Source organism: Lepidochelys kempii, chromosome 16 (genome assembly GCF_965140285.1).
Source record: "Lepidochelys kempii isolate rLepKem1 chromosome 16, rLepKem1.hap1, whole genome shotgun sequence".
Classification (NCBI taxonomy): Eukaryota; Metazoa; Chordata; order Testudines; family Cheloniidae; genus Lepidochelys; species Lepidochelys kempii.
The window spans coordinates 11,289,164-11,314,062 of record NC_136395.1 but is presented as its reverse complement, the minus strand read 5'-3'; the positions used below and the strand labels follow the sequence as shown (position 1 = coordinate 11,314,062).

At 49.6% G+C, this 24,899-nt stretch overlaps 1 protein-coding gene across 6 annotated transcripts in view; it reads left to right on the top strand.

Moving 5' to 3' along the window:
- WHRN (whirlin) overlaps nt 1-24,899 on the top strand; it is a 113,394-nt gene that overhangs the window by 51,392 nt on the left and 37,103 nt on the right. For 4 of the 6 annotated variants that reach the window (XM_078849034.1, XM_078849033.1, XM_078849032.1 and 1 more), the window contains one exon: nt 3,380-3,505. The exons of 1 other annotated variant lie outside the window; for it this stretch is intronic. In XM_078849034.1, coding sequence (XP_078705160.1) covers nt 3,380-3,505 — 126 coding nt within the window. Of the gene's footprint in view, nt 1-3,379; nt 3,506-18,958; nt 19,179-19,674; nt 19,701-24,899 lie in introns of all 6 variants that reach the window. One more of the 6 variants, XM_078849035.1, reaches the window with a different exon arrangement.

Sequence of the window (24,899 nt, the reverse complement as noted above, 5' to 3'; positions counted from 1 at the left end):
ACCTCACAGGGTGGTTAATTAATAAGTGTCAAGTGCTGTGAGAGCTTTGAAGGCGAGGTTATATAGTGCTGTATGTTGAGTGTGGTTATTCCCCATCATTTATTAGTTAGTAGGGTGTTGTGGGGGTTTTGGAACGGGGAGACAAAGGCTGTTTGAACCAGCCTTGGGTGTGTGTCAAGAATTTGTATTTCGATAGCCCCAATCGAGGAGGTTCTCCCTTGCCCTAAGGCGTTGCACAAACACACAGTTAGAGACAGGCCCTGATCCAAAGAGCTCAAACGCAATAGAAAAGTCAGAATCACTCTCCTTGGTTTACAAGTCAGGAACTGAAGCACCGAGAGATTAAATTACTTGCCCAGGGTTTTTGTAGCAAAGCTGGGAATTGAACCCACATCTCCTGAGTTCTAGTCAAGGGCCTACATCTCTCTGTTTTTGCTTTTTTTGTTTACTTGATCCCTCAGTCTCCTCCCCCACAAAACACATGCCGCCTCTCTTGATCTCTTCCCCACTCTTTCCTTGAGTCACTTTCTCAGGAGCTACCTCCATGATGGTGTTACCCTTTGGATGCAGCACGTCTGCATTTCTTTCCCTATTTACTCCGAACCCCGCAATGTTTACATCGTGGTCCCCCTAAGTTCTGAACTCTTTCCCAGTGTAGAGCAGATATCCATGTAAATCCTGCTTTCCCCCATTTTGAAAATCTACTCAGAGGTCTCCAGAGAGCCTGCCTCTGCCTTTCTGCATAACTTGGGTCCCAGGCCATGCAGACTGGACTGATCCTCATCCCATGCAGAGCTCCTGTCAAGTCCAGGGCTTTTTAGATTCTTCAGGGCTAGCTTTCGCTCTGATCTCTCCTGTACCCTCACCAGGGCAAATCGTACCCTGCCTGTAGTATAGCAAAAGCGCATGCCGGACGTAAAACAGCTCCTTGAGGTGTCTGAGTAGCAGAGAGGCACTCCTGTTTCAGGTACTCCTCCAACAGTGTCTCACTGCATTTGCACATCTTCCTTCTCTGCTTCTGTGGGCTGCGTTAGGAGGGACGGTCACAGCCATGTGCCCCTTTGTGTGCGTGGTGATGTGTGTCCGGCAAGACCTAGATCTGAGCTGTCAAAGGGTGCATAGTCTCTCCAGGGGAAGTTTGGGAAAGTATAACAGCTGCTCGGTTTGAGCCCTGGTGGCCTTTGATTTTAAACCCATTGTGCTGGGTGCTGTACAAACAGTGAACAAAAAGACAGACTTACCGGCAAATAGCTTCTAGTCAGCACTATCTTCTGTTTCCCTTGTTGCTGTAATTTGCTCCGGGTTAGACTTTTGTACTCCAGTCTTACCTCTTGTGTCTTAACCAATCACTATGTCTCCCCTTCTTGGGTAGCAGTCAGGCCTGTTTCCACTCCTGTTTGATTTGGCCTAAGAGCCTCTGGCAATAAAAATTAGAGTGTTAGTGGATAAAATAGAGCTCCGAGAGACAAAAATATGCCTCTATGCTGATTTACCTTTATTCATCAACAAACCCCTGCAGGCCATCCCCCACAGATTCTACAAACTATTGAATTGGTTGGGGAAATCGCAGGGTATCAATGGCTTGGCACATGTCAGAGGTGCTCAGTGTCTCTAGATGGGTGCATGTTGCCACCTCTTGGGTAACACTTTTTGCTGGCAGCAGGTGCAAGTCAGGTATTTGGGAGTCCTCTTTCCTAGGGACATAAAAGAAATAGGCAAAATGCATCTCAATCCTTTTATTACACAGCTGGTTTTGGATTTACACAGACAGCGCGCCCTCCCCCTATCGCTTCGGATTGAGTTAGTATAGTAAAGATGAATGTCCTCTTCAAACTTCTATTTGTTCTTAGCTCCCTGATGGTTCATATTTCCCCTGTGGTTTTTTTTTTTTTTTCCAGAATGAACAGCATTTTAAAGGCTGTGGGGCATGTGGGCTTGTTGCCAGATTATCCTTTGACCAAATGAAGCTGCCTTTTCAATCCAAAGGCTGTGGTCTGCCCAATCTTGGCCTTTACTGTCTAGCCTCAATTTTGAGCCAACTGACACGTGGCTGACCCTCTGACTCCCAGGGCCCCAGCCTGGCTGTGCATGGAAGATAAATTGTAGCCCCGCTCCCAGTAGCACAGGGGTGGGCAAACTTTTTGGCCCAAGGGCCACATCAGGGTTGCAAAACTATATGGAGGGCTGGGTAGGGAAGGCTGTGCCTCCCCAAACAGCCTGGCCCCTGCCCTCTATCTTCCCCCTCCCACTTCCTGCTCTGGACTCCATAATGACTTTTCAGATCCAGAGCGGTCAGGTCTGACACATGTTAGTGCTGCAATGTGGCAGGCTCTACTTTATACCACATGCTCCAGATTGGAGAGACCTTTCTTCTTTTTGCTATTTTTGTTTGTCATAATGACCCACACAAACATGGCAAGGGCCCACAACCAATCCTTCAGCTATTTCCCTCGCCCTGGAGCCAGTCCCTCGCCATCCTGCTCTCCCCGGGTCTCCGCTAGCGTGGCAGGAAAGTCGGCAAAAGGAGCAACTAGAACAGGGGTGGCCAACCTGAGCCTGAGAAGGAGCCAGAATTTACCAATGTACCTTGCCAAAGAGCCACAGTAATACGTCAGCAGCCCCCCCCAACCCCCACCCCCCGCCGCTCCCAGCGCCTACCACCCCCCAGCAGTCCCACCAATCAGCTGTTTCGTGGCATGCAGGAGGCTCTGGGAGGGAGGGAAGGAGCGAGGGCACGGCCGGCTCAGGGGAGGGGGCAGGAAGGGGTGCAGTGGGGGCAGGGCCTGTGGCAGAGCCAGGGGTTGAGCAGTGAGCACCCCCTGGGCACATTGGGAAGCTGGCGCCTGTAGCTCCCGCCCCGGAGTCAGTGCCTAGAAAAGGAGCCGCATATTAACGTCTGAAGAGCCACGTGGGGCTCCGGAGCCCCAGGCTGGCCACCCCTGCACTGGAATGACTCCCGCCCCTCCCTTGCAATGCAGCAGGCAGCCAGGTGGGGCGCTGCAGCGCTGCCGTAGCAGGGAAGGGACTGCCGCGGCTCAGACTGCGCCCGCATCACACCAGAACCATTCGGGGGCTGCAGGGGAGATGGCTGGAGGGGCTGGGGAGGCGTTGCCCCCTCTCTCCTCCTCATAGCAAAGGGGCTGATTCAGACCCTGTACAAGGAGCACATTTTCAGTTCATAATCAGCCAGATTCTCCGATTCTAGGTACACGCTGTCTTCTAAACACCATCTCCCTCGAGCCAGGACCAGCCTCGATGGCCAGCGGTTGGACGCCATGTTGTCCCAGACTTGGGGTAGGGGCAGTGCCTCTTCCCTGCACCCGTAAAGTATCTGGCACGTCTCCAGGGCTCCGTAAATACCAGCTCTCCCTCTCCGCAGGTGAACCTGGTGCTGAACGAAGGGAAGTCCTTGGGCCTCATGATCCGAGGAGGAGCAGAATACGCGCTGGGCATTTACATCACCGGCGTGGATAAGGGCTCGGAAGCGGAGAGCACAGGCCTGAAGGTGAGATACGAGCGCGTAAGTGTGGGGGGGGGGAGGTAGGTTTGGGGCTCATCTGGGCGCTGAGAATGCATTTACAGAGCAGGAGTTCAAACCGATGTGGGTCTCGGAACTCGTGCTGCCAACTTGGTAACCCAGCCGCTGCCCTGGGCCTCTCGGAGTCCACCTCCGCAATCCTAACACTGACCCCTGTAGCATCCCATTAGGCGCGCTGTACACAACGGACGCAGCCCTCCGGAGCAGGCGGCATCTGCCGTTCGGCACTAGTGCACGCCACGTGGCGACCCGTGTGACCTTGCTTCCAATCCGAATGGAAGTCTCGCCACCCGGAGCTGGGCTGGGAGCGAGCCCAGCGTCGAAATCCTAGGCGGCAATCAAAGCTGGGCGTCTGGAGGGAAAAGCAAGTCTCACTGTCCCGCCTCCCCATGCTGCAAGAGAGGAGACTTTTTCCTATTAAAGTGACTGGCTTTGATGCCCCCACCCAGTGCATCTTTCTCATTCCAGCCTGATCAAAGAAACCTGCCACTGCTAGCCGCTTGGAGCTGCAGTTTTGAACTTCTTCCTCTCGGTACTTCCTTGGGAGTCTGCAGTAGCTGCAGTGATGCTGGGTTTCGGGGGCCTGGGTTCGCGGTAGCAGCAGCTGGCAGGACACTATGTCTGTGTTGGGTTCCTTCTGCTTCAGTGACATTTGCAAGAGTAATCTCCATTAACGATCGGCACCGTAGGTGGCAAATGCAGGGCTGAGCCGGAGCGCGTCTGCGGGCAGCCGAAATTGATGCGGCTTACATCTGCTTCTGGCCACTTCCGCATCTCCGTATTCAATTCCTACTGTTAGGACCAACACCTGCTTCAGGGTTTTCTCAGCGATACGAGGAATCTCCAAGGATCTGCTACAGCATCTCCCATGGCATTCTCTCTGCAGCTGCGTTGCCCTCATGCCCAGGGGTTGGTGCACGGTCACTGTTGAGGTAGCATTAGGCAAGGTCTTTTTTCTGCTTGGTTCGAAGGACTCCCTGAGCCCAGTCATTAGCCAGGAGAGAGGTCTCGGCAGGGGAAATGCAGGAGCTCAGCTGATGGCTCAGGCTTTGGGGGCAGATGCGGTAGAAAATGATGTAATATCAGACAGTAAAGTTGTAAAGAGACCCACTGGACTCTGGAATAGTCCTTAGCTCCTCTGATTGGGAGCGTGTTTCAGAAGCAGGTTTACGGGTTGTAATTTCTGGCTGTGCTGCTCAAAATAACCCAGTTGTGTTTGGCTTTTCTGTAAATGGCCCATCTCCTCAGGGTCGCAACTTCGTGCTCCTCATCTCTGGTTCAGAGCGATTCAGCAGCAACTGAGGGTAAGGTGTTGTGGGGGGTTCCCTTGGAAATTTATTGATAAGACTGTATCTGTTGCTTCAGTGTAGGGCTGATGGGTAACAAACTCCTTGTAATCTGCTGTTTGTGTTCCCTCAAGACATAGACAAAGGCCTGGATTATCAGAGATCAAGGTGTAATCCACCTTGATCCCACTGCCCCTGTGATGGGCTGGCAAATGACTCCCACTACCTGACTGCTAAACTTTCTGCAGTGGAGCGCTAATCCCACATCCTCATGGCACTGCCCTTCTGTCACTACTGCAGCGTGTGCTAAATTGCCTGAGAGTGGAGGCTGGACAGGAAGGATGGGCCAAGGGTTAGGGGGCTCATCCAGGATTGGGGTGATCCAGTTCCATTCCTGCTCTGCCACAGGCTTCCTGTGTGACTTTGGGCAAATCATTCAACTTGTTGTTGCCTCAGTTTCCCATCTGTACAATGGGGATGATAGCACTGCCCTGCCTCACAGGTTATTGTGCAGATAAACCCATTAAAGATTGAGGTACTCCAATACTGCAGTGTTGGGGGCCAGGTAGATCCCTTACAAAGACTGAGAGCTAATCTTCCTTCAGTCTTTCTACTCCCAGCTGGCCCTACAAACCTCCCATGCTGGACCATCGTCATTCTATTCAGTGTTTATACCACCCTTGTCACATGGCCTCTGGGATTGTGGGCCTCTCCCTTTGGAACCACTCTGCCCACATGCCAGAACTTTTTAAACAGCTGTTCTTTGAGTTAAAGGCTCACCCCTGGCCCTGGGGAGACATTGACACTTCCCCTAGTTCATGTACACGAGGGGCAGTGGGAACAGTGCTACGTAGCGGATGAAATGGAAGGGCAGCACTGTTATCCCACTCATATTTACCATTGCCCAGCAGCTGCATTTCTCCCCCTAAAGTAAAGAGAAAACAGACGTGCCACCCAGGGCTGCCTTCGGACAGAACGCAAGTCACTGGGCTGAGGTGAGATCAAACCTGTGTGTCCCCAGCACCGACTTGTCAGGCTCCCCCTTGTAAGCACTGCAAGATTAATGGCAGGAGAGGGAGGGGAACTGGTGCCCATTCCCTGAGATTATTTTCATAATCGATGCCTCCATGTTCCACCAAGCTCCCCCAGCCGGCCCCCATCACCACCCAGAGAAAATTGCTACTTTCCCTAGCTCAGCCAGGAGGCCAGAGCAGCTAATGGAACATCTGGGCTAAGGGAAATACGTATAGGAAAAAATAATAGCAGCCATATAAGAATACAGCCTTCTATTATCACCCTCTCCGATTATTTCCATTTATAATACACAGCATTCTCTCTCCACCTATCATTTCATCTCCCAGGCGGTGGAGGGAAGGAAATAATTGAAGACACTTCTATAAAAATGCACTGTCTAATCCTGTGTTATTTTCTTCCACGTTAGCCAGTGAGGATTTAAGAGGTGGCGGTGTTTTCTATGCAAGGCTTCATGCCGCGAGCATTGTCTTCACATTATATCTCTGCTTATTGATTCTTTATGCCTTGCTCCTCGCTGTGCTGTTTCCCTGTAGCTGATTTGTGCATGCCAGAAGCCGGACGCTTTGCTAAACACCAGGGTCTGCATCCTTCTATATAGTTCCTTCTCCCTGATTTCCGTACACTGCAAGCTGTAAATTTGGAAATCTTTGGTGGCGGGAGGAACAGAAAGGGGTCTCTGTGTCTTGTTATTATCCACGTAAAATGATACTGTAGAATGTATATGCATACTCCCTAAGCTAAGATAGGCAGAGGCACAGAGAGACCTGATTCTAAAATGTGGAAAGAAACTGAAGTTAAACAAGTCCTTCCAAGTAACGGGTTATACCAGGCAAATAGAAAGACTTCTGTTCCCTAGGGGCATGATCCAACATCTGTTGGAGTTGATGGAAAGACTCCAGCTGACGTCAATTGGCGTTGGATAAGGTCCTAAATTACCGGCTATCTCTATGCATATTAAACTACATTATCTGCCCTCAGCTATATTTAATATGGTGAATGATAATTTTATAAGTGAATCATTAACTCCAGTCCTATTAAGTGTTCACCCAAGGAGCCAACAAATATCAGCCATCTAAAGGATGGCCTTATGGTTAAGGTACTAGGCTGGGATTCAGGAGATGTGGGTTTCATTCCCAGCTTTTCCACAGGTTCCCAGTGTGACCTGGGATAAGTCACTTACAAACAAACAGTATTTGGTGAAAAGCAGCCAATGGAGACAATAAACAAATGAGGAGAGCATAAATAGGGGTTTAAATGTGTAAATTTCGGCTCCCACGGAGCTGAACATTGTCTGAGCTGCCAAGGAGCCAGTGGGCATTGTACTTTCTTAGTCTTGAAAGCATCATCCTTAGCCTCTCTGTGCTTCAAGTACCCCCAAAGCCCAATGGAAATACTACTTACTCACAGGGGCAAGATTTGTTAAAGGCTTCCTGATCCTTACACGGACAATGCAAAACATTCGGTGAAAGCCCACTGCCAGCTAATTAAAATCCTACTGCAATTCAGAAGTACTAGCCTCAGAACATGTTCCAGGTGTGATTGGTCAGCCGCTGCATACAGAGTCTCATCAGAGCTCAGTGCAGTGAATGGAAAGACTCTCGCTAGTTTTAATGGGCACTGGACCAGCTCCATAGAGAGGGGCTCTGACTTCCCTGCTCTGCAATTAGATGCCTTTGCATGTGCCCGACGACAAGTGCATTGGTCTCATTTGCTATCCACCATCACTCTAGGTCTGTTCAATATTACTGCCTCCCACTGATTGCATCTGGTGTCTCCGGTTATATGCCCTTATATATTAGATCACATTCGTCCAAGTTGATTCTTTTTTTTTTTTCTTTTCTGACCATATTTTGAATCTCTCTAGATCTTTGTATTAGTCCTATCCTGGCTGCGGTTTGCAACTCCTTCTAGTTTAATATTAATGTCATTTCACCTTCATCTTCTGGTATATTAATGATGTTAAATGAGGCCAGTCCTAACACTGACTCCTGTAGCATCCCATTAGCCACCTTGCTCCCAGATCAATTAAATGCTAGTTAGCATTACCTTTCCGTTTCCAGGCTTTTCGCTCGCGTTCAGTCCATGTGGCTGCCTTCCTCCCCAAGCCAGTTTGAATTAATTTTTCAAGGTGCAGTGTCAAATTCTTTACCGAAATCCATCTGTATTCCAGCCACTGCACCTCCCTTCATCTAGTCATCTTGCAATTCTCTCCAAACAAGCCACCAAGATTGTCCAGCAAGATTTGCTCTTTATGAACTCATCCCACTTCTTGCTGCTGGTTCCATTGCCCTCTATGGGTGGTGCTCAGCACCAATATTTTGGGGCAGATTTTCAAAAGTGCTCAGCTCCCAGTAGTTCCCGGTGTTGACACCCAATGTGATGAGCCCTTTGAAAATCTGTCCCACAATGTCCACTGCGGTGATTTTTCTCTCTGAATACTTCTCCTCTTATTTCTGCCTCTATTCCCCTTGTAGGAGCTAGAGTTACAGCACAGTAATTGCCAGGATCAACTTTAAAAAACAAAACCAAACCTGGTACTACATTTTCCCTTCACCGGTCATTAGTTGTCCTTGGTTTATGAAAAATGGTTATTGGTGTTAATTAGTAAAATCCCTGGCAAAAAATGTGTATCATACACACTGATTGATTTTGTGTATGCTCAGTTTTCCCAAGTATTCCATCATTTGCTTTTCATCAATAACTATTTTACAGGATCTGTAACTGATAGGTGTATTTTGCCTGTAGTTTCTCCTCTCTTATTATTATTCCAATAGCACTTGCAGGCCCTAATGGAGATCAGGGCCTCATGATGGTAGGCACTATACAAAACACATAGTAAGAAACCGTTTCTGCCATGAATATTTTATAAGCTAAATAGCCAAAGGGCAAGCAGGAGGTGAAACAGGTTGCTGATAGAGGTTACACAGCAGGTCAGTGGCAGAGACAACAAGATCCTAGGTCTTCTGAGTCCAAGTTAGTGTCCCTTCTGCTGGACCCCACACAAAACAGCACCAGAAACTGCTGGCTAAGACTGTGTTCTCCTGTCACCCTAAGGCGCTGTTACAACAGCACAAACTCTTTGTGCTGCATCCCACCACAGGCATCTGCCCTGGAGATCTAATCATGGTGCTAGTTCTCCTTCATTTCCTTTGTCTGATCCCCTCCCTAGACTCCTTATTATGGAAAGGGCTTGCTGGTATTTTGGACCTCTATGAAATAGTTATCAGATGGCTCATTAAAACTGCATATCTGTCTTGTACAAAAAAATATGAAAATTTAATACTTGATATGAAAAACTATTAAAGATTCATAATTGCGATAAAACTCCTTGATAGAACTTGAATGTTCATCGTTTTAGTACTGCAGTGCCATAGACACTCCTTATTTTAGCAGCAAAACTCCATTCCAGTATGGATTGCTCAGTGCATTAAAGAGGCTCAGGAGATGATGCTCACTGCACATTTAATTCAAGGCTTCTTCACCCCGACATGCTGTTGTCTTAGCTGGTTAGGCTGTTGCATAATTTACCCTAGTTGTTTCTATGGCGGTTAGGAATTTTCTGAACACTGGTGTAAAGCCAGAGGAGTGTGAAGGGGATTTGTGAATTCTGCTCTCTGAGAACATCAGAACTCATGATATTTGTGAGTTAAACTCACTCTAACAAAGCAGCGGGGCTGCCAGGTTTGCTGTCTGCTTGACCCCATCTGCAGCTCTTTCTCCAGCTGGCCTGGGTTCTGTATCCCACCAACTTAGACACATTCAGCTTGATCTGCTTCCAGAGCCAGCGTAGAAACTCAGCGCCGGATCCTGGAGCACCTTCCACTGGGGAAAGCCAAGGAGGGAACAGAGCAAGTCTGAGCAGGGCGAATGATTGTTATGAGCCTCTTGCACCAAACCCTTTGCTGCTGTTCCCAGGAGAGGCAGCAGGAAGCCATATAGAAATGTGGCGAGCTGTGATTCCAGGCCACCAGTCACCAGCTCTTGTTTTGTATCCCTGCCTTTCAGAGGCTATGTTACAACTATTGCCTTTCTTCGTCCCCTTGTACTGCCAACACTGATGTCCTAGTGGGCTCTACTCAGTGACAAAGGGGACTGGGAGGTAGGAGACCCAAGTTCAGACTCCTGGTATGGTTTGTAGTGAGTCTCCGGCCTTGTCTACCCCAGCCCTTTCTTCCTAGCAGCTCCACGGGTGGTGGGGCTGCAACCATGCAGGACATCAGCTGCTACAGGTGTTTTACCACCATCCTGTTAGCCAGTGTTATAAAATGAACCAGGATGCTTATGCTGAGCTAGAAACCAAACTCCCTTGCATGCTTTTGCATTTATGTTAAGCTTTATTGTGGAAATTTACTGAGGAGTTAAATTGTTCAAGGCTGGGTTTTTTTGTACGTGCATGTGGGATCCTCTCCGGAGTATTATATATGAATGTTGCTAGGCACTGGAATACAAAACCGTAGTTCACATTGTGGGTCTAACACTATTTGTACTTTATGGTCTACTGACATCGGGAATGGTATTGTATGGAACACAGGGGCGAAAAAGGGAGTGAGGTATATTAATCTCCTGCTTGTCGTAAACAAGCACCCTATACAAATAACTCAAATGAAGCTCACCCTTTGGAGCAGTCACAGATTGAAAACTGCTTCACAGGACTGGGTAAAATATTAACCCTTTCTCTGGTCAATAAAGCCGTTTGAGCTTAGTTTATCTGACATTTCATTAATCAATAATCTAACCCTAGCAACCCTCTCTGTAACCATGAGATCAATGACGGGAAATTCTTGCTGCCTGGGGATGATGATGATTCTTGTCACAGCACTTTGAGTTTCTTTGATGCAAGATGCTAGGCCAGCGGTCGGCAGCCTCTCAGAAGTGGAGTGCCGAGTCTTCATTTACTCTCTCCAGTTTAAGGTTTTGCGTGCCAGTAATACATTTTAACCTTTTTAGACGGTCTCTTTCTATAAATCTAGAATATATAATTAAACTATTGTTGTATGTAAAGTAAATAAGGTTTTTAAAATGTTAAGAAGCTTCATTTAAAATTAAATTAAAATGCAGAGCCCCCCGGACCGTTGGCCAGGACCCGTGCAGCGTGAGTGCCGCTGAAAATCAGCTCACATGCCACCTTCGGCACGCGAGCCGTAGGTTGCCTACCCTTCTGCTAGGCCATGCAAGGGAGGAGGTGGTATTCAGAATGGGGGAATGATCCAGCCAAGAGGAGCAGCTGCATCTGTCTTTGCTGACTGAGCCCCTGTTGTGGGTGCTGTTACAGTCTGACTCTTAACTTGCTGGAAAGTGCCATTTTCATGTGGGCTGCATGAATGAGGCGTGGGTTACTGCATCGGACCTGTTTGCTGGAGAGAGACAATAGTCAGATGCCCTCAGCTGCAATAGCACATGATGGGGTGGTTCTGCAGAGATGGCAGATGCAGGACCTGTTTCTAACACACCTGCAGTTATACAGAATTCAGAAAACGTTGGGCCTGATTCTCAACTCATGCTGGCTTTACCCCGGTTTGACTCCAGGGGAGTTGCACGTAGGAAGAGACTGGGGCTCTATATCTGTAGCAGACATTGGACACTTATGGAATAACCTGCTCGCAAAGAAAGTTTCTGCCTTACCCCCACCAGCTACTGGTTTGTTCAGGACCTGAAGCATGAGGGCTTGTAGCCCTTACAGATTCTTTTTTATTCTAGTTTTAACTATAGAAGGAGAGGCACTGTGGTCTACTGGTTAGAGCCCTGGCCTGGGAATTGTGAGATATGGGTTCTATTCCTGGCTCTGACACTGGCCTGCTGGGTGACCTTGGGAAATGACTTCACTTCCCTGTGCCTCAGTTTCCCGTCTGTAAAGTAGGGCTAATGATTCTGACCTTTGTAAAGCACTTGGCGGTCTACTCATGAAAAACTCTGGGACTTATTTTATATGGATGTAAAATAATTTATATCTACAGATCTCAGTGCACTTTACTAAGGAGGTCAGTATCTTCATCCCCTTTTACAGAGGAGGAAACTGAGGCACGGTGGTGAGGTGACTTGTTCAAGGTCACCCAGTAGGCCAAGCGCAGAGCTGAGACTAGAACCCAGGCTGGCTCAGTTATAGTACTGTGCCTTTAGCTCTTATAAATGCCTAATCCTGTCTTAAAGCTGACTGAGTTTTTTAGCCTCAGTGCTAACTTGTAGCACGGAGTTCCACAGATCGTGTGCAGGATCCCAACTGATTTCCTTTGATCAGTTTAGAATGTACTGCCTTTCCATTTAATCGAATGTCTCTTGTTCTCTTCTTATGAAAAAGGGTAAGTGAGAGCACCTGCCTTATCTTCTCGATCTCATTCAGTATTTTGGATACCTCTGCCACGTCCCCTCTCATATGTCTGCGCTCTAAATGTGACAGTCCTAATCTTTTTACTCTGTCCTTGCCTGGAAGCCTTTCTATGATGCTAGTCATCTTTTTTGCCCTCCCCTGGGACGTTTTCAATTTCTGCTGGTATCCTTTCTGAGAGGAGAGTTGAAGGGTGAGCTCAGGGTGAGGGCATACAGTTGAGCTGTAGAACAGTTTAGGGGCTATTCTCTATTTCTGGCTTTACACGAAATCTTGTTCCCCCCCCTTTTTTTTTTAAACCACCACTGCATATTGAGCAGATGTTCGTCGAACTGTCCACCATGCTGCCGAGATCTTTTTCCTGACTAGTTATTATTAATTTAGCACCCATCAAAGTGCATGTGTCGTTCCTTCCGATGCGTGTGACCCTACTCTACAAATGATTTTACCTACACTGTCTTGCCCAGTCAGTCCCCCAAATTTGTTAGGTCCTTCTTGTTGTCTTTGAGTCTGAATAATTTTGTCATCCACAGATCTTGCCTCTCCTGGGTTCCCCCCCTCACATGATGCAGGTTTCATTTCCTGAGGCTTTTGTGTTTAATCCATAGTTATGTGCATTTACTAATATCGGTATGATTTCCATGTCACTCTTGGAGATCTCAAGGGATCAAATGAGTCCTGGTTTATCAGGCAGAGAGCAAGTCATTAGTTAGAACTCTCCTTTGTGGGATGAGGATTTCACGCCAGAGGAACCCAGAGTACTTTGTAAATTATACACAGGGATCGGTTCACCTACCACGGACATCTAGCCATCTCTGGGATGGAACAGCACCTCAATATGGATCAGACAATGCTGTGCAACACAACCAGGGTGAAGCTTCAGTGTAACAGAGACACAAGCCAGAAGGGTCCAACAGCCCTTTATTTCCGTTTTACTCCTTCTGCATCTACCACACCCAGATCCAGCCCTTTGCACTTCCTAGTATGATCCATTACCAAATCTCTTAAAGGTATAGTCCATTACACATCGCGTATTTGGGACAGGGAGAGGTGCGAGCTGGCCCTCTAACATGTTGCTCTGTGTGGAACGTGCGCGCCTCGCCTGGGAGCAGCGTTGGGAAGGAAAGAGGACTGAGCTCGTGAGCCAGGCCCTAGCGCCCAGCAAACAGAGGGGTCTCTTCCGGGCCATTCAGATCAGGTCTGTGGAATGTCTAAATAGCCAGCACCAGGAGGGAAAGCGCAGGCTGGCTAGCATTAGGCAGTGCAATTCAAGGAGCCGTTTGCATCTTAAGGGGCTCGGCAGGAGATTGTGGCACCAGGATGACAAAGGCAGACAAGAGCAAGTGTCTCTGTTGCCAGCATGCACTGTGACCAGATTACCTAACCCCCTTAGAGCACAAACAGCCCCTTAAAACCCTTCCCGGCAGGCTGGGGAACTCAGGCTGAAATCTTAACGTTTGGAGAGTAGAGACTGGCCTGGGCCTTGCTCCAGTGTTGCCCAACGAGAGACCTTTCGAGGCCGAGGCCGCAATACTTTCTGGTGCCACGTGGCGTATGGTAATTGGCAGCTCCCGCTCCTGCCCTGACACACACAGTAATAAATGCAGTAATGATGGGTAGCATTTTTCTCGGTGGACTTCGCCAAGGTTGCATGAACATTGTTCTGAAGAGAGGCCGGGCCGGTGGTTAGGATGCTAGTCGCAGGCTTGGCAAACCCGAGTTTAATTCTTGGGCAAGTCACTTAGTCTCTGTGTCTCAGCTCCCCATCTATAAATTGAGGGTGCTGGTGCTGTCATACTCAAGGTTTGGGTGAGACTCAGATACTGTGATAATGGGGGCGGCGTAAGCCAGCTGATCCCTACAAGACTGATCATTATCCCCACACCCACTGGCACAGATGTTAAATGACTTTTGCAAGTGAGTCAGTGTCAAGAAAAGAACCTGGGTCTCCTGATGCTTTGTCCTTGACACACCGGGCCAGATTCTGCTCCCAGTCGCATTGAAATCAGTGGAATTAACAGCAATAAAACTCATGGGCAGTGTATGCACCTCCTGTTCGGGGAGGCTAGCCCCCGCCCTGTCTCTTCCACCCATGGCTCTGCCCCTTCTGCTGCCCCCCTCTCGCAAGCTGGACTGCAGGCACAGCTCCAAACCCCGGCTGGCACCTGGAGCAATCCCGAACCCCAGCCAGACAGCCGGCACCTGGAGCAGCTCCGAACCCCGGCTGGCCCCACGGCGCCCGGAGGACCCCCAAGACCCAGCTGGCCAGCTCTGAGCCCCACCATGATGGGCAGAATGAGCCACACTGGAATTGATTTTTCATTTTATTATCTTTAGCTTCAGAAATTCTAGGTCCCCTCCAGACAGGGAGTTACTGAAGGGAACGGTTTGTTCCACTGAAATCAAAGCATAAAGGCAACAGCTTTGTCAGAACAAAGGTCTAAAGAGAAGGCTGTGGTTAAGCAGATATGAAGGAGCTGTTTCAAAGCCGCCACTTATCAGAAACTTAGAGGATTGTGACACAGTGTGGAGGGAGAAAGCTGACTTGGATACACTGGAAGCCAAGTTAAAAAAAAAAAAAAGGCCCAAAACAATGGTGCATATCAAGCAGTGTGGAGCAGCCTGAGGAAGCCTCCTTTACAGTGGAACTATGGGCCATGAAGTGAAATGACAGATTATTTTAATTAAAGGACGGGGGGATAAAGAGGCAGAAGAAAGATGACGTCTTGTCCCTGTCCTCAACCCCAAAGCTGGCCTGGATTTGGAAGCAGGAGTGAGACACTGTGGAATTAACCCCAGAGACTGCAATGAGGGATGTACCTAGGGAGGTGGTAGAATCTCCTTCCTTAGAGGTTTTTAAGGTCAGGCTTGACAAAGCCCTGGCTGGGATGATTTAACTGGGAATTGGTCCTGCTTTGAGCAGGGGGTTGGACTAGATGACCTTCTGGGGTCCCTTCCAACCCTGATATTCTATGATTCTATGATTCTCTCATACTGTTGCCGGGTGCTTTATGGCCAGTCGACTGCATGCAAGTGAGCAGGGACAGAGATTGAAAAGGTGTCCGCTGTCAGCATTCCGCTCAGGAGGACTCACAGCGGGTGGAGAAGACCTCTGTCTTTGCATAGTTTGGCGTTATTTTTAACTCAGGGGGATTTCGGAGCACTGCACATTAATAAATGGAGTGGGGAGATTGGTCTGGACTGGAACCCTGGATACAAGCTCCTTCAAGGTTCACAGCTTGGCCCATTTTGGCTAACTGTATGGGTGCCTAGTGCTAACATAAAGCCACAAACATAGAGCAAAACTCCACCAGGAAGAACTAAGTTCACAGTGACCGTGCTGAACTGACCAATGTGTCCCCAGCGCCCTTTACTGCATAGAATCAGCACTGCTCAGCACTGTGTGTCATATATGTTATACTGCTAACAGCTGATGGGGATTCTCCCTTAGCTCAGCTGGTAGTCTCTGTGCTTTTGCAGGAGGTTCAGGATCTGAGTTCTGTCTCTGATGTTGCCAGGATATTTAGGCTAGTGAAACGTTTGAAGTGGCCAATTGTTCTCTCTGCAGGTGACTCCCCATTAGATTTTCAAGACAGGGAGTGAGAGCAAGGTGTCGGCTGCACCCTTGTTTGCTAAGGGCTGTGCCCTGTCATGCCAAGAGATGGACTCCTTGCTGCAGAGAAAACTCTCAGGTGTGCTGAAAATGATGCATCCATGTGACACTCCAGGCAGCCACCATCTGGCTGCAAGGTGACAGTCTCCAGCAGCATGGAAGCCTGATCCAAAGAGATTATACATTGGTTTCCCCTGAGACGGTGTGATGAAGCTCCAAGAGGCCAACTGTGGTGTTTAGATGTTGCTTGTAATTATTAGAATTGGGTGCACTGGCTGTTGGGAGTCTGAAAGGACAAGAGGGAGGGAGGAGGAGTTGAGAGGCTGGGAGAGAGCTACCGAGGGTGCAACAGCATAGAGCGAATAGAGTTTTGCTCTATTTTATTTAAAAATAAAGTGGAAACCTCTTGAACAAGCTGTTGAAGCTTGTTAGTATCTTGCCTGGTTGATACAATATTTTGGCAACGAGGATGGATCTTCTGCCTCTGAACGCACCTGCACCCTTTCTGCAAAGCCCAGGTGAGCCTCCAATTGCTTTTACTACCTGGATCCATATGTTTGAGATTTATCTGCTTGCAGTCAGTGCTACAGAGATTTCTGAAGTAAGAAAGCGTGCTCTGCTAATCCACTGCCTTGGAGCAGAAGGGCAGCATATATTTTACACTTTTCCCCTTGCAGATGATAAATATGAGCCTGCACTCACTGCATTAAAGAATGTTTCAGTGCCAGAAGTGAATGTAGTAGCTAATTGCTACAGATTTCACCAGCGTGAGCAGAAACCAGGGGAAACTATAAAGCAGTATATTGCTTCCCTGAGGAGTCTGATTGTAATTTGTGACTTTGGGAATATGGCAGATGAGATGATTGGAGACCAGCTCATTGAGAAAACAACCATGCTTCGTGTAAGAGAACGCTTACTTCAGAACCACAGCTTACACTAGAAAAAGCAATAACCATTGCTACTCCGATTCAGTCAGCTACAGCTGAAGCCAAAATAATGAGCATGGATACAGGAGGCACAGTCCAGGCTGTGACTCCTTTGCAGACAAGTTCGCTACCACTGCAGACACACAATTGCAAGAGGAAAACTAATGAAAAACCCATGGGAGGCAGCTACACTTCTTGCTCTGAGTGGGCAAAGGGTGCAAATGGATTAACAGAGGAGAGTTGTTAAAAAACATGCAATGTATCATGTAGAATGTGCGCCCCCGGGAGTGAATTACCCAGAGCCGCGGAGCAGGGTTTGCAGCTCAAAACGGAACCAAGCCCAGATTTCATCCGGACTTGGAAGGGTGAACAGAGCACTGATCAGGGGAGTGGAGTGTTTTCCCAGCTCCTGGCTGATTTGTTTAATTGGCTTGGTTTGTAAGCGCCATGTGGGGGCTCGGAAATCAGCTGGGGGTTTAGGAGTGATTACAGAATAAGGGGACAGTGTTAATCCAGCCAGTGAACCTAGGGCCAGATCCTGCTGGCTTGAATGAGATGAGGCTTAGACTCGCAGGGCCAGGATGGTAATAAAACAGGTGATTCTCCCAGGGAGCACAAAGAGAAGAGGTTGCAGAGTGTGTTAGCTCATGGCAGGTCCCAGCTATAGAAGCCGTCAGCAGAGACACAGATTGGCTACCAGAGGAATCAATGCAGTCCTGCCCCACTGGAGTGCCAAAGCCTTTAATTGCCTACATGTCTATTGGGTGACAAATACAGCTAACCAGGGACCATCCGACTGATTTCTGCGTCCGGCTAAGGACAGCATTGTGATACGGAGACACCAGGCAGAGGAGAAACCCTGCTAGCTCAGCTTCTTGCCAGAGAGGAGGAACTGCGAGAGAATTTGAGGGCAAGCTTGGAGCTAATTTAAACGCAGAGGTTGAACTCAAGGAGGGAGGGATTATTGGGAGGTCACAGCAGGACAGTGGGGTAGACCGAAGCAGTCAGCAGAGAGGTGGCCGGGGAAAATACTCAGTCGGTGAAAAATACGAAACTATGTTCCATTTAAAAAAACAAAAACCAGCCAATCCGTATTTGCCCCAAAGTGACATTCATCCCTCACTTCTGTGCCCAGTTGGCAACCGGATAGTGACTGCTCATCACGCACAGTTGGAACCAGGGTTTCAGAAGAGCTCCACTCCTGTGTAGAGCATGGCTACACATGGAGTTAAAAACCCATGGCTGGCTTGTGCCAGCTGACTCCGGCTGCAGGGCTGTTTAATTGCAGTGTAAATATTCAGGCTTGGCTCTAGGACCCTGTGAGGTGGGAGGGTCCCTGAGCTTGTGCTGCAGCCCAAGGCTAAATATCTGCAATAAAACAGCCTCTTAGCCCGAGTCAGCTGGCACGGGCCAGCCGCAGGTGTCTGATTGCCGTGTAGCCTTATTTAGACACCTAAATAAGGGCCAGGTTTTCAAAGCACTCAGCACCCGGCGTGTACCCCAGGTGCTGAACTTTTTGGAAAACCCAGCCACTTAGTTGGTCCTTCTAAGAGTACGTCTACACTGCAAGGGAAGGTGTGATTGTAGCATGTGTAGGCATACAGTAACAGTGTAGCTGTAGCAGCATGGGCTACCAACCCAAGTACATACCCAGGCTTCCTGGCCAGCTTGTACTCTGGTTGTTAGCCTGTGCCACCATCTCTACACGACTATCGTTACCCATGCTAGCTAGATTAAAGCTAGCCCAGGTAGGTATACCCATGCTAGACTCACACCTTCACTTGCTAAAGGCCGCTGATCCCTTTAGCATATCTTACCCCGTGAGTGTTGGTGATTCAGCATTACTTAAGGAGGATGAAAATGTAACCCAGTGATGAGCGTGTGTTATGGGTCCCTCTCTATGCCTGGTCCACTGAGGAGATGAGTTGGGTGATTTAGCTTAAGCTGTAGTAGCTCACGCCTTTAGTTCTGCGGGTCTCCAGTTCAACACCCCAGTGAGTTGGCCAAGGTGGTGACCATCACAGGAAGCGGTTTTGCAGCTGTATCAAGAAGAAAGGAAACGCTAGAGATGCAGTAATGTCAGGAGAGGGGCACTGCTCTGTAGATAAGGCATGACACCAGGATACGCGGTGGATACCTGGTAACACCAGCGAGAGGAATGCTTGGCTCTAACATGAAGAGATGCTTGGGAGGTCTGCCAGGCTCACCCAGGGCACTCATTTCTCCCTGTGTCTGCAGGTGGGAGATCAGATCCTGGAGGTGAACGGCAGAAGCTTCCTCAGCATCCCCCACGACGAGGCGGTGAAGTTGCTGAAGTCTTCACGGCACCTCATCATGACCGTGAAGGACATCGGAAGGCTGCCGCATGCCCGCACCACTGTGGATGAGACCCAATGGATCACGAGCTCCCAGATCGGAGAGACTCCGGTGAACACAGCAGGGTTTGTATGCATTCAGCGTGAGATCTGTGGAACCTTGCTTTGTATGGCCTGCAAGCCAGCATCCCAGGTGTTATGTAGAGAGTTGCCTGGATGTCGTTTTGTGAGATTAGTGGCCTATACTCCATGACTTGGCCTGCCATGGTCCATGAACCTGTTATATGTTCCTGTAATCTGGAACCCAGCAACAGGTGGCCTGAAACCTAGCACCCCCTATCCTAGAACCTGGTAACCTGTACCCTAGGACCATATTTTGGAACCTAGCAGACTGTGCTCATAGCCTAGAACCCAGCAGCATGGGACAGTGCCCTGGGGTCTAGAACATGTCTCCCCCTGGTCTAGAAGCCATTAGTGATGTATGGCCTGCAATTTAATATTCTAGTGTTAACCTAGAACAATGGGGGAGGGGCAAGCATCCTTTTTAATAAGGTCCATGCCAATAAGTCCCACCCTGCCAATTCGGACTGTTCTGAGTTGGGTCGGTGCTAAAGGTTGTTCTCTCTCCTCACAGGGCAGCTGGTGATCACACAGCTGAGGCAAAGGTAAGACTCCGGACACGGGGAGATGAAATGAGATGCCCGAGGAGCCCCTGCGGGCTGGAATTAGTACTTTAATAACTCAGGCAGAGCAAGGTCTTACCGCCCCATGCAGTGTCAGGGGAGGAGCTGCTCTGCGAGCCCCGGCTTAGCCCTGTGTCCTGCCCAGTGGGCTCCGCTCTAAAACAGGAAGAGATGGCTTGGAAATAAGAAAGTTGCAGGAAAGAAGAAAGAACCTTAATAGCCAAACATGTTTTCACCCACTCTGATAGACAACCCAGATGTTGCTCTTCAAGAGCATGCAGATGTTTCCTGATTCGTCAGTGCTTTCCAGCTGGCCTTGGTGTCTGACCCTTATTTAGGAGAGAGGGAAGAGGTTGATCCCCTTCCATCATGAGAACTGGCTGTTGCCCTCCCTTCCACCAGCCACCTTCTGTGGTCAGGGTCATTAGACCCTCTTGCCCATGCATGGGTGCAAGTGCTGTAGACCTTTGGGGAGTGACTGGCATCGGGACGCCAGTGAGGATGGGGATGCTCTGAGTTTCCATCAGGCAAGGCAATCCAGTTGATTGCCAGATGGGTTAAAAGGTGAGAAGGTGGGGAAGCCTGGCCAAAGCCCCACTCCAGGGAAGAGCTCTGCTACGTTGGGGGTTGCTTATCTCTAGATCTCCCATATGCATCAAAGAAGAGATATTTAAACAGACAAAAGCTAGAAGGATGGAGCCAAACTCTTGCAAAGGCGAGGGGAACTTCACGTTCCCCGCTCTTCAGGTCTTCCTGGTGATGTGTCAGTTCTGGGGGAAGTCATAAAGGGCCACAGCTGAACCCAAGAGTGAAAGAGCCAGGCCCTGGGATAGAGCTGGCAGCTGCAGATATCTCTGCATCGCATGGTTTCATGAGTGAGACGACCCAGGCTGCTGGGCAATGGGGTAACTCGCTGGTGGTGCTTTCGTCCATTGCGCTGTGGAAATTAGACTCTCAGGATGGACTAGCAGAGATAGAAGGGTTTTCCTCCCCACCCACCCCATCCCGTAACTCCAGTTCATTACACTGATAGTGCCCTTTCTTGGAGGGGGAAAAGGATGACAGATGGTTTTGGATTTCTCTTGCCACTCTTACAGCACCCGTGACCAACTGGGAATCAACAGGTGCATCCTCGCTACAAGAGAGTAGGCAGAGGGGACATCCTAGAGACTAATCTCAGCCATCTCCATCCCAGTCTTATCCTGATGCATTATCACAACCCTTCCTCTGTCTCCAGCCATTTGGGGCTGGTTCAGTATGTACCACTGGGCCTGGGTCCCAGTGGGGGCAGTGGGTGACCAGGTCTGCAAGTCTTGGTTCTCCAGAGGGCTGCTACACCCCACCACGGCCAGGCCAGGCCAGAGCTAGCAGCCACACCCTTTCACCTGCGTGCCCAGGAGGTGGGATGTGTGGCAGGGACCTGTGTGCCAACAGCTCTGTCTTTCCCCTTCACAATGACAAGTCTAACAGTAGCCCTGTCCGTAGCTTACACTCACTTGCTGGAAGCCTACAGGCAAAGGTGAAGGTCAGCGACCTGCTGAGCTTATGGGGATACTTGGCAACCATCAGACTCAGTCCAGGGCCCTGTAATACCTGGCAGGCCCAACCTGCTCAAGGCTGTGGGTGGAGAGAGAGTCTAGTCCGTCATGAGGGTGTCTGGCAGATATTGCAGGCCTGCCACACCGCGTGCACCCATGTGCTGTGCTCAACTGCGCTCCGAGGCTATTCACGCAGCAGTGCCAGGAGACTGGAGGCAGAAGGGAGATCAGCAAAGCTCTGCCTGACGCAGGCATGCACCCTCCTCCATTTCGCTCTGGTTCTTTTATTGTCTCTGTCTCTGCCGGCTGCTGCCGTACTGATACAGCGCTCAGCCCTGGGCACGGGAGAGAAAGACCATAGGAAGCAGCCCTTTGACCCATCCCATGGCTTTATAAGCCACCACCCTGAAGTCTCTGTTCAGCTCATCCGGAATCCTCCTCCACTCCAGGCAAGATGAGATGGGGCTCAGTGTTAAAAACTATAAACGAAATTCTTTATATTGAGGTTGTTGGCCCTCGAGAGACCCTGGGGTTCTCTCTGGCTCCTCAGCTGGTCAATCAAACCCTGTGCTGTCCCAGGTCACCAAAGCCGTGGAGCGCCACAGGGGTGAGAGCAGTCACATTCTTTCACCTGCCTGCCAGCTCCCCTTCGGGTCTCCTTAAGACCTGGATTGAGAGGACACGGAGGGAACAGCTGCCTACAGTATAATCGTTGCTCAGAGGAGGGGCATAGAAACCGATGATCTTAACGTGGCAGCTGAGTGTGAAGGTCTGTTTTGCAGCAGTGGGTATGAAGACTGGAAAGCCGCCTCCCACGAATGATCATCCAAAGGGGTATGTTTCAATGACTCTGTCACCCCCCTAAGTCACCCTGGCATGCCTCTAGAGAGTGGAGACGCTCTTCAATCTGATTCTGCCCAAGACGGCTTTGCATTCAAACGGGGCTCAAAGCTGCAGTGTTAGTAGGTGATTTCCCTCCTGCAAGCGAATGGTGGTGCACTGCTGGCCCTCCCGGGGCTGTGCCCCATGGCAGCTTTACTGAGCTGCACCCCAGAGGTGGAGCAAAATCGAAGACGCATCAGCAGGAGAGAGATCCAGGAACCCAGATGTGGCTCTGTGCCTGGCAGGAGATGCTGCGGGCGGGGAGGGGGGGCGGTTAATTCTGAACTAAGAGTGCAGGGAAAACAGCAGGGTCAGATTGTGATTAATGAGTTTGAATAGATCACGCTGCCTTCTTAATGAGAATAATTACACATTGAAAAAGGGACAGAGCAGAACCGGTCACTGCCAGCTGAGAACTCTGAAACATCCTGGACACCAATATAATCTTCTACCTGGCTATGTTACGTTCGCACACCCAGGGCCTTTCCAACTCCCAGCAGTCTGAGTGGAGCCAGGCCTCTGAGACCAGGTAGCTCCCCACCCGGGCACCGCATGTCACAACGCAGCCAGGAATCCGGCGACGGGGAGTTGCCGCTTTGCTGAGATTATCGGCATCTCTCTCGGTGCAGCGTCCTCCTTTTAAATGGAAATGAGTTGGGAAGTTTCACAGGTAGCGTGCACTGATAACAGATGTACACTCCTTATTTGGCAAAACGTGTTGCACGGCCTGCATGCTTTTCCCTGCTTCCCCGTGTCTCGTTCGCTTGGCTTTTGTTTCTTTACAACAATTTGCATCCTTGATGTAGGAAGGCTGAACAACAGACCCCTGGCCTGTTCAGGGAACGCATCAGGTTAGAAATTGCTCCAAAAGAAAATGCCCTTTCAACTCAGCCAGGTTTGAAAATCTCCCTGGCACTCAACTGGGAGCTGCTGGCTGCCTTGTATACCCTGCAGGCTTTTCAGTCTGGGTTCTGCTATGAGCTTGCATCAGTGGGGGTGGGCGGGAGGGAACTGTGGTTGATCTTGCTTTGTCCCTTCACATAGAAAGAAGCCTGGCACTCACCCACCCCGGGAGCAATACAACCTGGTGTTAGCTCAGTAGCTATTGAAGGGGTAACTTCCTGGCTAGCTGAAGGGGGACAGGGCAAACACTTTGTTTCTCCAGCTGCTGTGCAGTAATATTTTAGCTCTATATAGCTACAGCTTTAGATAGTCACACTTTAATCTCTGGGGGCGGGGGGATGACTACTTTCTTGGCAGGAACCTAGGGATACTGCAGTTTTGGTTCACATCACCCACTGACTGGCAGATGCAGTGTGGTCTAGTGGTTAAAGCAATGACCTGCGACTCCAGACTCCTGGGTTCTATTCCTGCTTGTGGGTGGGCCCAGGGTCAGATTAGGGGACGAGGAGTGAGGACTCCTGGGTTCTGTTTGGCCCTATCTGCCTTTCTCTGTACTCATGTGGAGCACGACAGTCATGGTGGCCTCTAGGCCCCACTGACTTTGCACTGAATGACCTCTCCTCACTTTGCTGCAGAGACCTCTTCTGACCCACCCAATCACACAGCACACCTTTATGCCGCTAGCAGCTCTCCCTTGATCTTAGCCACTCACTTGTTCAATTCTCCTCTCCCGAGTCCTGTTCTTCAATGTCTTCCCTTGCTTCCTTCTTCCACATTCATCTCCTAGCAGAGTCCGTGTAGAAAGGGCATGGCTCCAGAGGGCTCCAGAGGGCAAACAGGTGGTGTGTTTAGGCCAGGTCCTGGCAGGAGGGGTGTTGCTGACATCCTAGGGATGATCAGAGATGGATGTGAGTGCGATGGAACTGGTGTTGGGGAGTCACAGCTAAGGAGGGAGCAGTCCTGCTTCTCTGTGCCTCAGTTTGTCCATCTGAATACAGTTTGCTGACCTCAAGGGCGGGAGATCTTCAGCTGGGATGCACTGGAGATGTGCAAAGTGCTGTCACTCCTGCCAAGAGACCTGGCTGGGACTTTCCTTGGGGCCCTTCAGCACAGCTTCATCCTACGCCACAGAGGTGTCTGTTGCTTTTAGAAACATAAGATTAGCTCTACCGCATGGTAAAGATCTTTCCTTGCTATCTCCCCTACCATCTAAATGGAGCCAAAGCACTTCCTAAACTTTTCTATGAAGGAATCACTTAGCCCAGCACTGAAGGGCAGCCACCTCTGCGGTGAAACATGGCAGCTGCTTAACAGTGCCCAGCAACAGGGCAGAACAGAAGTGAGGTACATCCTAACCAGTTCAAACAACAGGAGGTCAGGTTGGCTGAATGACCCAGGTTGGAATCTGGCCAGGACAGCTGGCTGTGGACTCTGACTAGTGCCAGGAGGTCTTTCATGACTGCAAGCGGTCAAGATCTCAATCTTACCCCTCAACCTAGAGTGACACATCTCGGCACAGAGCCCTGGGCACCATGGAGGGGGACTGGATCATTGCCAGCTCTGAAGGAAAGCAGATTGCCAAATGCCTACAGAAATGAGAGACAAGGTGGGTGTAGTAATATTTCTTATTGGACCAGCTTCTGTTGGTGAGAGACAAGCTTCTGACTATTCTCATTACACAGAGCACTAATGAGCATCTCTTACCTGATAGAGCTCCCCACGCCACACCCCCTGTCATAAATATAAAGGGAAGGGTAACCACCTTTCTGTATACAGTGCTATAAAATCCCTCCTGGCCAGAGGCAAAACCCTTTCACCTGTAAAGGGTTAAGAAGCAAAGGTAACCTCGCTGGCACCT